We start from the raw sequence: 13,163 nt of genomic DNA, 5'->3' as shown, positions 1-13,163 counted from the left end.
AGAATAAACATGCATATAGACATGTATTTAATAATGTCTAAGAAATATATGGCTTCTCTATAAATGATCTGTTAAACAGGCCCTGACAGTAACCACACTGGTGCTGCCAGTCTTTGAGAGTTCAGAGTGTGGAGCTTCAGGTAGACAGTTGTACTGGATCCTCAGCACCTTCTGCCAAATAAGTCCACTTTGTCCCACTGTGGAGGTTAATTGGCCTCTCCCTTGCACCCTCAAACACCAGCTGTTCTCACTGAGCAATCAATTCCCACAGCATTGAGGATCATTTAAAAGCAGCTCTTGGCTCACATGGACATTACAGAGGGATTCTGTTGCTTCAGGTGTGTTAGCAGGTATGAAATGGCTTTTGTATGTCTTGTATTCAACATAATTCCTGACCAGAATGTTCCTGTTTTGTGTTTATGCAGTTTTCTTTCGTGTAAATCAACTTGAGCTCTATCCAGAACCGGCCCACGTAACCTGAAGAAAGTTGAAGTAAGTAAATGACTTCTGAAATGATTCTAAAACTGTCTTGAAAACCCTGTGATCTAAAACCAAGATGTATCTACAGGATGTTGTGGCTTTCATTTTTGCTGATTGGGAGCATCACCTGTGTCCCTGTCAGAAAAGGTAGGCCATGGTTGCTTTGAGCAAAACAAATTACGAGTTTAGACTCTGTTTTTTAAATTGCCCTTGTTTTTCCTCAGACTATGGATTAAATGCGGCCGACACAACGTTCATGCCGCAGCCATATTCTGCTGGGTATCGGTACAGTGGAACAGGGATGAGTTCTGGCCCGGGCAGCAGCTCCCCTCTACCAAGTCTCACCAACCCAAGCTTTGACAAAGCTACTGAACTGCCTGCTCAAGATGTGGTTTACTACAGCCCAGGCAGCTACGGCAGCACCAGCATGGCTGAGGGTGAGGCGTTCAGCGGCGGCTACTCCAGCTACAGCAGCCCTGAGGTCGGTCGGTATGGGGCTGCTTATGCAGCTTCTCGGTACGATGTCGCTGCTGCTCCAGCTGGCAGCTATGTTGGAGGCTACGGTAGCTCGGCTGGTGTTTACGGAGGGGGCGATTCCTACGGGTTTGCTACAGCCCCTCAAGATGAGGTATGGAGCTCTGGCTCTGCTGGCGAAGAAATCCTTGAGCCGGTCTTCAGTGACGTGTCTGACCTGGAGCCAGTGTACTCCTTCAGCTCTCGTTCAAACTACCAACGAGGAAGAGCCGTATTCGCCCAAACCCGCTACATCCCAGAAGAGCCCGTTCCCCCACCTCTGCCAGTATCCATCAGCAAAACCGCTTCCAAGCAAAGCAGTCCTAAAGCTACAAAACATGGTTACCAGTAATCTGTGGTAAGAGACTGTTCACGCAATATCTACCCCTTATTCTCCATGTGCTGTCTGTATGCTGACTTGCTCATGTCTTTACCTTGCAGGTCTCAGTGCTCCAGTTGTCTCATCGCTTCTACATGAGCTGATTCTAATAAAGTCTTGAATCAAACCTTGGTTTAATGGTGTCAACTGTTCAGGTCCAAGTAGTATAACAAAGATCAGTATGTTTCAACATGCAGCAGTTTGCACATGGGGTTAAGGTGACAGTCTTAAGTAAATGAGCTGAAGATGACATTCAGTGCACAAATTGGGACTTTCATTCGCTTGCAAGCACTTGCCATCAGACTAACTGAACTCACTTTGTACATGTACTATAGCGCAATGATTCACAAGTGTAAAGATTAAAAACCTGCCTGTGAACACCTGAAGTGTTCATATCATGTACTGTCATGATTGGGCTTGTCATCCATCGGGACTTGGTTGCACCAAAAGCTTCAACTTCCTGGAGATGTTTCAGTAAATCCACATACTCTCCTATGATGCCAAGTCCAAGCAACCCCCAACATAATGCTGCCACCCCCAGCTCCATGGTTGGGATGGTGTTATTCAGCTTGCAAGCCTCCAAATTTCATATAACTGTAGCCTGTGTTTGACCTTGCTGAGTGGCTGCTCTGGTTTGACTTGTTTTACCCCTCTCCAGAGTACTTGGTGTGCTCTGGTCGGTTCACACACACCTGAGCCAGCACCTCTCACTAGCCTTTTTCCCACAGACACTGGAGGTTTGCCATTTCTCCGCCTTTTTTGTTCAAACTGAACCAAGCAGCTCTGGCGTAAAGCTGCGCCGCTGTCAATTCATACAGCAAGCCTCCACTATGGATCCAAAAAGTGTGAAGGATCTGTATCAGAATGTAAAAACCATCAGCTGGACATGCCCTGGCTTATCAATTCACACAGGTACGATTTGACCTCTGGAGGCACATTAGAAGCAAAGCAAAATTACACCACTTGTTGCATCTGAAACTTTCACACAGACTGCAGAGAATTGGCATAAGGTCCCTGCACAGCTAGCTTGACTTCTATAGTGAATATAGGCTTTATAAATTATACAAACAAGTGCCATTGTTTTGACGAGCTGGGAGTGAGACTCAAACCCACTTTTTTTTTTTTTTTACAAATGGCACCTTTTTAAGAGGGTATAATATTGATCATTTCATCATGTTATCTGTGTGTGTTAGCGTGCTAAAAAAATGTTTTAAAATAAAACACCAATTATTCTACCTCTGGGAATGATGAGAACATCATTGGTTTAGTAGGAAATTTTGCATAAACCAAAGCACAAGGGATATTAAGACCTTGACCTGATGGTGATGCTAGACAAAAAGTCTGAGGATTTTTAGGCAAGGTCATCAGGATTCATCCACTGGGGACCATGAATGTCTGTACATTTCATGGCAGTCCAGCAAAAAGCTTTCTTTCTTTTTTGTTTCAAATATTTCAAACTAGCTGATGCTAGAGGCTAATATGTCCAGTTTCTAGTAGAAATGTTGCTCTGTCTTCATAATGTGATCGCCTACGTTCATACACTGGAGTAACAAACATACCAGCTATTAGTCAGTGTGATGACAGTTGGCTGTGGAGGCTTCAGGTGTGATGAACTGACATCACAGCTGCAACAACTGATAAAGATATATTTATACATTTATACATTTCCATATATCTTTAGCACCCAAAACTAAATAAACCCACATACAAAAGCATTCTGAACACAGCTAGTCAGAGCACTGAAAACATAAATGGACATTATAAGCACAAGTAAACCACAGGTTATGAAACAGATGTAGTTACTGATATGAATATGTTACTCTGAATTTGTTCAACATGCTGCTAGTCTAAACTCGAAGGTTTTCACTCTTTAATTTGACCATCATTGTTACAAAGTCACAGTATACAGTATGTTCTGTGTTACCTTTAGTAGTGAAGTATGGGATTCATAAATATACCTGACTTTGACATGGATCACACTCTCAGAATGCACAGCACCTGACTGCAGCTCTGTGAAGGAGGAGTGTGACAGCTGAATGGGTTGGTGCGGCCCGTCGTGATGTGTCGTCACTGATGCTGGTGAGGAGACGCGACCACGCCACGTCCTCGCCGGCGGGGTTCTCGGCAGCCAGCAGGACAGCAGACTGTTGCACACACCCGCTGCCATCTGCTACGGAGTTATGATTCATGATAGTGTGATGTAAGCTCATTACTTAACTGTAGGATACACACGGCGGTGTGTGGTTGTGTATACCTGCAATGATCCCCGTGGGGGGAAAAAAAACAGCACAGCGGGTACTCATGCAGAGCGAAGAGATGGTGTCAAACTCTCACATATTCTAATGTTACAAGAATATAGAGGTCTAAGTAAAAACAAGACTGTGATGAATAACTTTGAGGTGTTGTTGATAACATCGCCGTAGTTTGAATCATCTGCCATCTCCGTTAACCTGATCTCCGCTGATCTTTAAGCTGCCCCCCCCAAAAAATGAAAGTTTCTTAGATCAGATATAGATAGATACTCCAGTATCTCTAAAAATAGCATTTATTTATGTCAAGGATACTCCAAGTGTCAAATGGTATGGAAAGGTCAAAGCAATCAAACCCATCAAACCCCCCACAGTTGCTGATTGGTCTAGCATTCATCTTAGTCCGATGTGAATGTTCCAGACCATCTTGGGGTTAAAAGGGAGCTTGTGAGCTGCACAACAGCTCGGTGTCACCTTTACAGGTAGAATTTTTCCCTAGTCTTCCGTTGGTCCGCTGGATGATGGTCGATGAATGTGCTTTTCACTTGAATCATTATCTACTCTGGAGCTTCACAGTAAAACACCATTCTATTAAAACACCTGAAGTAGATAGGGACCTGTTTTAAAATGTTAAAGAACCACCAAAAAAAACAACCAAACTAGGGAATACACAAGGAGCGAGACAGGACAGGGGCCCAGACACCAAGAATGCTGACAAACTGACAGAGAGTGAGGGAAAACACGGACAAATGAAAACAGGAAAAAGACAAACACAGGAAGTGTTGAACAATAAACAACACATGAGGAGAGACTTTCAACATAAAACAGGAAATAAACCGTAGCCCACAAACATGACAGGTGTGAAATGACTAGACGAAAACAGTCACATGGCTGTTCAACAGGAACGCAAATATTCACTCATATAAACATTTGGATTTTAAAAGAAGGAAAACTGGACAAAAGTCTGGCGGTTTGTGAGGTTTAAAGAACAGTGATTAAGTTCACCAGTAGCAAGATGGTTACACTCATGGGAGACACGGCATGAGGAAGTGTATGCAGGTGGTGCGTGAGGTGCTGTGGAGGCCAGGCGTGGTTCCTGGAGGGATGGAGCTGCTGCCTCACACACCTGCAGCGGATTTCGCTATGACTCCAGGTTAAACACTCTGGTCTACTCTTCCCTCGCTGCTCGCAGGTTGTTTTTGACTCTACTACGTGGCAGAGCTCACCTGCGAGCCTCTGTTAGGTTTGTGATGCATGTATTTTGCTCTCCAACCAACCTGACCCTGTTTTCTTATCAGCCTCTCCAGTGTTGGCGTCCTCGGCGAGTGCCAGCCTCTCGAGCCACCAGCCTCCAGGCCTGCGCACCTCAACCTCCAGCATCCACTGCCGCAGCACAGCCAACACACTCTTCTGCATTCGACAGTGCTTCACCTCAGGTAACCTCTCTGCAACTCTACCTCTGCCAGCTAACTCAAGATCTGCACTTCATTCTGACCTTTTTTTTGTTAAATAAACCTCTTAAGCCCTTCCCGGTCTGGTTGTCCACTCTTGGGCCCGGAAAAAGATTTTCAATCGTCACAATTTGTCTTCCATTTTTCCACATGCCACAAAGTAACAAACACACTTCTCTGTTCTTTCATGACTTATATCAGATATACCTGCTAAAAATGCTGCTATAGAAATGGCTTATTTTAATGTGTAATGGTAACTGAATGACTACATGAAACAAATGCAAAGAACCATATTAGATAGCATTGAACGGCACAGAATCATCCTTTACTAAAAAGTATCGTCGTTGAATCCATGTATACTGAATAAAAAAAAGTTTGGTTGGCACCTATTTGAAAGTAAGATTTGACCGCAATTGGTTTCTGTTTCTTTTAAAAGCCTTGAAGGGAAAGATGCCTCCATACATCCGTTCTTTATGAAACTGCTCGCAGAGTCAATGTTCAACACGCCCTGGTGATCGTATAATGCTCCAACACTACATTTAGGAAAACTGCTTTCAGTTTCAGAGCTCCAGACATTGGGTACAATGTACAATGCACATGTAAAGTTATAAAGAAACAGTTCAGTCAGAGTTTGAGACTCTGATTTCAAACTACTCTGCAATTGAATGTAACTGTTTTTCGCCACGTGCTATAAATTGTGTTTTGCCATGTTTGTTTGCAGGCAGTTTTTCTTATCAATTTAAGAACCCGATCGGTTTACTCGCTCTGCAATTATGTTCGTTCTTTCTGTTTGTTATCACATTATGCACCTATTCTATTATTTTATTTGTATTTCTATATGCTGTCGACATCATTGAGAATGAGGACTTGCCCTCAGTGAGTTTTCAAGGTTTAAACAAAGGTTGAATGAATGAATGATCTGTATCGGAGCCCCTGTAAGATATGTATCAAATGTACTTAAAAGGGAGAGGTGCACGCTGTGACTGTTCAGACAATTAAATCAGCTCTGATGGGACCGAAACACATGAAATGGAACCAACATGTAATTTGTCAGACTCAAATCAACTAGATTAGAGTACAGTCTGTGCACATCTGCTGGATTTGTTTTCAAGCAGAAAACTCATATATGAAAAGCTGAGTTACAGTTGATTGTTCAATATGTTTTCTGTTGTTTCAGATAAACTCAATTACTTGAATGAAATTCATTGATTATTCCCGAGGATGTGTACAAGCTGTCATCGAAAACTATGCTGTACTCCATGTGGGTAGTAGCCTACATGCAGGACAATGGCCCCCTCTAGTGTATTTAGAGTGGTGAATACTGGAGCTCAACTCAGTGAGCGCTGCAGAGGAGACAGATGCCGTGACAGGCATGGTGAGTGAGAACACCTAAAAGTTTATTTGTATTTGGGTTTATTTGGGGGGATTTACTTGCTTGAGTTCACCAACATTGCAAACTGAGATGAAATCCTGCAAACACTCTCTAAAGCACTCAGCAGATGCGCGCAGAAGGATTTCCTTTAAACCATTTAAAACTCATTAGCAGGCAGCAGATGCAGATAAATACTACAGAACAAATGTATGTGAAAATCCTCTGCAGATGGCTTCAATTGGCTTTCCTGCACCATCCACAAACTGTCGAGCAGATGTGCAGACTTAAGTAAACCAGAAGCTCCTCTCAGTCCAACTGCCTGCTTTATCATACGCCCGAATCTCATTGTGTTTGCTGGTGAAGGATGGTGCTGCGGGGTCCTACAGGTCACAGAGGTTCTTCTCTTCACGTCGGCTCTTGACATAAGCATTTGTAAAACTTGTAGACTTAAAAGGTGTTGCTGACAGAGTATCTTCCAGTAGGTGCAGTTTATTGATGGATTAACAAAAGCAACCAAGAGAAGAGATTTCAGCAACACTTAGAGGCCTCAGTCATGCTAGAGCTCTGTGGGGCTGCAGGTCATGTAACACAGTGCTGGTTTGAGCTAAATGCCAACATCTGTATGATAAGATGCTCACAGTGACAATGCTAACATGCCAATGATTTATTTTTACCATGTTCATGTTAATAATGCATCAAGCAAACCCCTACTGTGCATGAAAACTGTCGAGTGTGTCCGTTGATCTCAACTTCAGCCAAAAATGAGTCATAAGCAGGAGGATGGACAATAATTTCCATTCAACATTATGAAAACAAACACTTCTCCCGAGTGATAATGGATCAGCTGTGAGCTTCAGGACACAGGCTATGTGTTAATGAACATCCACCAATACTGTTCATTAAAACCTGAAACAAGCCTTCATAACAGGACTTTTGTTTAAAGTTACTTTAACATGAACACCAGTAGAAAATGATTACTATACACATTAACTGACAATCAACTGTTACTTATTGTTTATAACTGCATTATGGTTATTAATTACTGTTAATTCATGCACCTTTATTTTGTTGTGATTGTTAATGGAATCTATATAAACTGTTAAATAATGTATGAATTCACTCCTTACTCAACATGAACACCACCAGTTAATGGTTACTTGACAAGCTAGTTAAGGTTGCAATATGTGAGAATTCTACTTTGACAAATGGACCAAAATTATCAACAGATTGTAGAAAAAATAAAAACGTTATGTTGAAAAAAGAAAAAACTCTTCATCCCAGCAACCCAACGCTCCTGTGCTAGCATGTATGTAATGGATGTATAAAAGATCTACAGTATGCAGCGCTGAGCTGTCACTCTTGTGAGAAGTTGCCCCTATTTGCTTACCTGGACAGTTCTTTCATATTGCACCTTTAACTTTAATGGACTATTAGTTCATGCTTCTCACTACATTAACTAATGCTAAATAATGTACCCTTATTTTCAAGTTTCTGACTTTTTTTTTGCCACAAACATCTATGGGGCCTAATAAAACCCTATGGTTGGCAAACTTTGGCCCATGGGCCCCACCATGAAGCCCCATTGCTAGCTTGGCTAATGACCCCGACGCTGCTACATGCTTTTGTTGGTATTTAAAGGCAGTGCACATCTTTTTCAGCCTTTTCTCATCTCATTGTGTAAAGTCGCTGATAAAACTGAATTAGACCTGTGGATTCTTCAGCAGATTAATAGCATACAAATGCTCCGAACACACACACAAAAAAAGCTGCCTGTGGGAATGCAACGTCAGTGAAGCTCACTCCCTCTGCGGAATCTGAGCTACACCCAACAACCAAACTGTACGGATGCCGTGTGACCTCCCACCAACTCACAATACCCTGTACAAATATGCTTTGGAGGGATTACATGGAAAGGGAAGATAGGTACACCTGTGACGCAACAGTGTGGAAATGTCATCTGAGAACTGGGTCCAGCTGACTGCGATACTGCAGCCGAGTGAAAGCAGGTTAAAGATAAGACGCTTCCCTCGGGGCTGCATGTCAGCAGGGAGAGAGCAGGTCTCGTAACAAGTGTGATAAGCTGATAAGGGTAGTTTAGTGATGGCCTGACTCCAGGTAAGGTTACACAGAGGTTGAGTTACAGCCTACAGAGGTTTCTGCTGTCCATCTATTGTGCGGAGCGCTGTTCGGCAAAGGACATCTCAGTTCAGGTGCTCTGTTAAAAGGGAAACTGTTAAGATGGAAATGTGACTGCAGAAGTCTGTGGGCTGTGCAACGGAGCGCTGCAGTGATCAAAAATAATCGCCTACCCACAAGTGTTCAAAGTAAAAATGTGGGAGCGCTGAGGTGCTATTTGCCTGACAGTTTGCTGAGCATACACCCTCTCGGGCGCGTTCAGGAGCTGTCCGGCACAACCGCACTCTCTATTTGAGGCTGGTGTCTGGGGGCTGAGTGTTCAAGCTGAGAGCCCACTGCCTTTGCTCAGCGCTCTGCGGACTTGAACTGCCAACTTTACCTCTCAACCACAGGAAAAGTCCACTGTACAGGCTTACTCACAGCCAGGCGTGGGTTCCATGCAGTCCCTTGGATAAAAAGACAAGTGGTACACAGAGCAGCTTCTCAAAAACTGTGGTGGGTAACAGTGTAAAAGTGGGTGTCTGCGCTTAAAGTCCCCCTCCAGTCAAAAATGGGTTTTTCTTCTTGTTCCTGCAGCTGAACGTTTGAGCTTCACTGTGTAGAATGATGCATGTGCAGAGTCTGAGGCTGTTCGCACATCCAACCGCTGAACGCGTACACGGAAAATCTGATTTTGAGAGGCGGGCCTGTAAGCGTGATGCCCAACATTACAAATGTGGGCCAATATTCAGCAGTCACAAGTGTGAACAGGAAACTTGAAACCTCCAGTGCTCATGGATGGAGGATGGACTGTGCAGTGAAGTCGGAGACATCTTGTGTCCAGCAGTTAAAACTTGTGAGATGAAAAATATTTGCATATTCCTGCATAATGGGGGAGAAGGAAAAGGAACCATCGCAATGATTTCTATGAATTTCTGCTGCAGAGTTTGTAGCCTACAGAGGAATCCTTAAGAATGCAGTGTGATGTACGAGTCTTAAGTCTTGAAGTTTTGCTGTCTAGAAAAAAGAAACAAGCGTTTACAAACTTGACATGTGGTGAAGCTTGTGTGCCTACTTCAGACGGGGGTGTGTGTAACTGTTTTAGATCAGCTGCTGCGGTGATGATTTCAGCTTCAAAGCGTGGTCATAATATCTTTTCAATTCCATTTGGGATCTTGGTCCTTCTTTACGCCCGATAAGCTGTATGGAGGCACCTTACTTCTTTCACTCTTTTGAGACCATTTGAGACGTTTTAAGTGCTGTATGACCATGACCCCCGGATGACCGAGAACCTTCATCAACAACACATGAGAAACACTTCATGTATCGTAACCTGCCGTCACTGGAATTCTAGGAACAATGTGCTGTCTATTCAGTTGATTTTGGGGACAGCCAGTGATTCCAGTTTGTCACTGGTCCCAGCTTCCTTCAGTGAGGAGAAAACAAAGTTCTCGGTTCAGGTGTCGGACCGGACTTGACAGGCAGGCTCCAGTAGAATTTGAACACACATTTTTTGACCTTCTGTTTTGCTGAAATGTGTGTCCTATTTTGCGGTGCCCTGATCGATTGGTGCAGTCAAGTATCAGTGCCAGGAGTAGGTTACATTTAATTGAATATCCAACAGCTGATGCTGGTTATAGGTGAACATCCATTCTGCGTGTCTGGGGTAGTACAGGACAACAGAGACCAGGGTCACAGCTGTAAACTCTACCTGCCACACCTACACTACACACACCAGCCTTATATTCTATCTCAGTTTAAACCTGCACTTGTGACTGCTGGATGAGCTCAGACCTCCCTACATAAGGCTACAAACTGCAGAAAATGCAGCATTAATTAATTCATTAGAACTACCTTCACTCTATATTTGTTCTTAATTCAGTGCTAGTTGTAACCATAACAGGGTTTTTATATTTAACAAAACTCTGAGAGAATCACACTGCAGTCCTGTGTGTGGAAAACATGACAGGATGAACAATTGAACTTTGCAGAATCGTTGTTGTGTTTTTTGGCTGTTTGACCATCTTAGCTAACTAGTTATGTAACCGAATACTGAAGGTTCAACAGAGTCTTGGTTTCTGGAGTTCCCCAAGAAGTCCAGCACTGTGAAACCCCCTCTGCAATAACCACTTCAGAAAGGACTACGTCACAGTTGTGTCGGCCATCTCTATCTACAGTTTACCCCGCTACCAGTTATACAAGCCAGCAGGCTGTAAATCTGAAGACACTGCTTCTGGGACATAGAGCGCTGTAAGTGTTCAGTCCATTATATAACTCCTACGTGTTAGCAACTACAACCCCCATGAACTAAGGACTAGTTGATGTGGGTTTTGTTAAAACTACATGTTCACATCAGCTGCATGTACAGGTATATGGCCCATTTTGTTTTACTATTTTAATAAACGATTAATGGTTTAAATTAATTTGCTTGTTCCACCGTCTTAAATAAAAAGGATTTACTGCCTTTTCTACATCATTTAAGACAGTTTATCCAGATGATATCCTGATTTTAGGACTATTGGCAGGACAAAAAAAGCACTTTGGGCTCTGTGAAATTGTGATGAGACTTTTTTTAAAAACAATTTGACATAATATAAATAAAAATAATGAATCAGAAATCAATCAGCAAAATACTTTAAAATTAAAATATAACCTCATTAAAAGGAAATCTCCACAGGGCACCTTCTAAGATCCCTTCAGCTCAGGTAACACTGGTGTGATGTAGACATTCACAGACTTCTGATCAGAGCTGCTGGTTTAACCATTTTTTTCAGGTTTTTCAGGTTCCACAGCAGGTAACTAGTATGGAATCACACCAGGCCCATGATAAAAAGGGTATTTACACAAAACACCAAAAATATTACAACTGTGCTTGGCACAGAGCTTACTATAAATGGAGCAACACAAACAGCTAGCTCTTGTTGCGCTGCTACAGTGAACATACACTGGATGCGAGCAGCTCTGTCAGTGGGATCAGAGGTCCGTCCTACATGAGCAGGACAATCAGCCTCCAAACAGTCTCCAAAAACTTACAAGTATGGGAGCTTTTCTTTTATTGGCAACAATCTTTATTATCTCTTCCAGTTTTGGATGTGAAAAGAGGCATTAATTTTCTTTAATTAAATATCTTTTTAATAAAGTAAAGCAAAAAAATATTTACAAATTTTCAATTAAACTGTAATCAATGACTTGGGTTGGATAATTACAAGCACCTTCTGCCAGCTGAGGAGAGAAAAATATAAATACAGGGAAAGAAAAAAAAAACAAAACAAAAAAAATAAACAATCCATCATATATTTACAGAACTCTCCTGAAATGCATTTCCACTTGTTGAAGCAGAAAAGGCCTTAGGATTCGTACTGTTAAACTATCTTTAAGTCCTTTTTTCATTAAAGGTGATTTTTTTTTTTACTGTATAGTTTATTTTTTTCAAGTTTCAATAACGATATTTTATCTTTTTAAAATCTGACAACAGGCTTTGTAGGAAGGTGCAGCCATGAACCCTTGCGCTCTTGCTCTCCCTTTATCAGTCCACAGTTTGAAGCGCAGGAAACAAGTGAAACAGACACACTGGAAGGTAAACTGGAGAGTTGGGGTTGGGTTGAGGGGTGTCAGCGAAGCATAGCCGCCGCCCCCCCCCAGCAGCAAAATGGTCAATGTTCATGACACCGTTGTCGTAAAGTCTGCGCGAAATCCTCGGGCGTCCTCAACCGTTACTTTGACTCTCATCTGTAATGTCTGTTAGACAGCTCTCACCACTTTTCTTTGTAGTTTTCTATTTTATTACAAAACACACACTCCAATCATCCAACACTGGAGAGAAAAAAAAAAAAGAAAGCTAGTCGTCTACATAAGCATGTAGATCAAACAGCGTACATGTGACATGACAATGTTGCTGTGTCGTGCCCACATGACAAAGGATGAAGTCATCAAAAATATAGATGTGAACAGCCTTTTAAAGTTTCTTTTTTCAATATATCTGTCATTAAGCAAAGTGTCTTGAATAGTGTTGCCGTGGCGAGAAAAAGCCATTTGAAAAAAGGAGATAAACCTCAAAAAAATTCTGAAGGAAACAGCATTATCTCCCACGGCTTGAAGCGCTTCTCAGCATTCTCTCTCCTATCTTTCCTCCCTGTTTTTATTTGTTTCAAAAAAGACATTCGGTTGCGCAAGGAAAAACAAGAAACCCAAAAAGAAAACAAAATAACATGATCGAACGTTCGATCCATAACACAATCTCTCCCAGTTGAAGAATTTTTTTCTTGCTTTTTTCTGTTTATGCAGAAGGATTTTGCTGATTCAGAGTCCTCTGAATCATCCACAGAACATTCGCTTTCTCTAAGGATCCTCTCTCCACTCCCAATAGTTCTCCCAGCGGTCCAAAGGGGCCCTAGCTGTTGTCGGACTCGTCCTCAGCCTCACGGAGCCAAGTGAAGAAGGCGGTGACGGACTTGAGGGCCACGCCCTTGCCCTGCTGCTCGGCGGGGTCTTTGCTGGACTCCCACTTGTAGAAGGCCTCCTCTTTGATCACGTCCTCGTCATAAAGACTGTCAAAGAACATCCGCAGCAGATCTGATAGAGGGAAGAGAGAGAGGACATTTCAC

General features: G+C 42.6%; 2 protein-coding genes across 11 annotated transcripts in view; one reads left to right on the top strand and one right to left on the bottom strand.

The window, feature by feature from the left end:
• The first annotated feature begins 269 nt into the window (after positions 1-269).
• Positions 270-1,504, top strand: LOC119012802 (probable peroxisomal membrane protein PEX13). Of its 2 annotated transcripts, none has more exons than XM_037086965.1 (5): positions 270-338; positions 426-492; positions 569-627; positions 705-1,351; positions 1,435-1,504. In XM_037086965.1, exons 3-4 carry the CDS (start codon positions 570-572, stop codon positions 1,343-1,345), a joined length of 699 nt encoding a protein of 232 aa, XP_036942860.1. In that variant the 5' UTR covers positions 270-338; positions 426-492; position 569; the 3' UTR covers positions 1,346-1,351; positions 1,435-1,504. The 2 variants fall into 2 exon arrangements, with proteins under 2 accessions (XP_036942860.1, XP_036942866.1); XM_037086971.1 differs by having other exon boundaries at positions 326-350.
• A 10,091-nt stretch (positions 1,505-11,595) lies between these two features.
• Positions 11,596-13,163, bottom strand: part of LOC119005372 (eukaryotic translation initiation factor 4 gamma 1-like) — a 39,263-nt gene continuing 37,695 nt past the window's right edge. For all 9 annotated transcript variants that reach the window (XM_037072934.1, XM_037072965.1, XM_037072973.1 and 6 more), the window contains one exon: positions 11,596-13,131. In XM_037072934.1, coding sequence (XP_036928829.1) covers positions 12,950-13,131 — 182 coding nt within the window. In that variant the 3' untranslated portion in view covers positions 11,596-12,949. The remainder of the gene's footprint in view (positions 13,132-13,163) is intronic.

The sequence above is a fragment of the Acanthopagrus latus genome, chromosome 2, assembly GCF_904848185.1.
Source record: "Acanthopagrus latus isolate v.2019 chromosome 2, fAcaLat1.1, whole genome shotgun sequence".
Classification (NCBI taxonomy): Eukaryota; Metazoa; Chordata; class Actinopteri; order Spariformes; family Sparidae; genus Acanthopagrus; species Acanthopagrus latus.
This window is presented reverse-complemented; position numbering and strand designations above follow the sequence as displayed.

What these genes read in the sequence shown, in the direction of transcription:
- LOC119012802 (XM_037086965.1), top strand. Translation starts at nt 570, where the DNA reads ATGTTGTGGCTTTCATTTTTGCTGATTGGGAGCATCACCTGTGTCCCT. An exon ending in CTGTGTCCCTGTCAGAAAAG is followed by an intron (nt 628 to 704) that starts GTAGGCCATGGT and finishes GTTTTTCCTCAG; the next exon opens with ACTATGGATTAAATGCGGCC.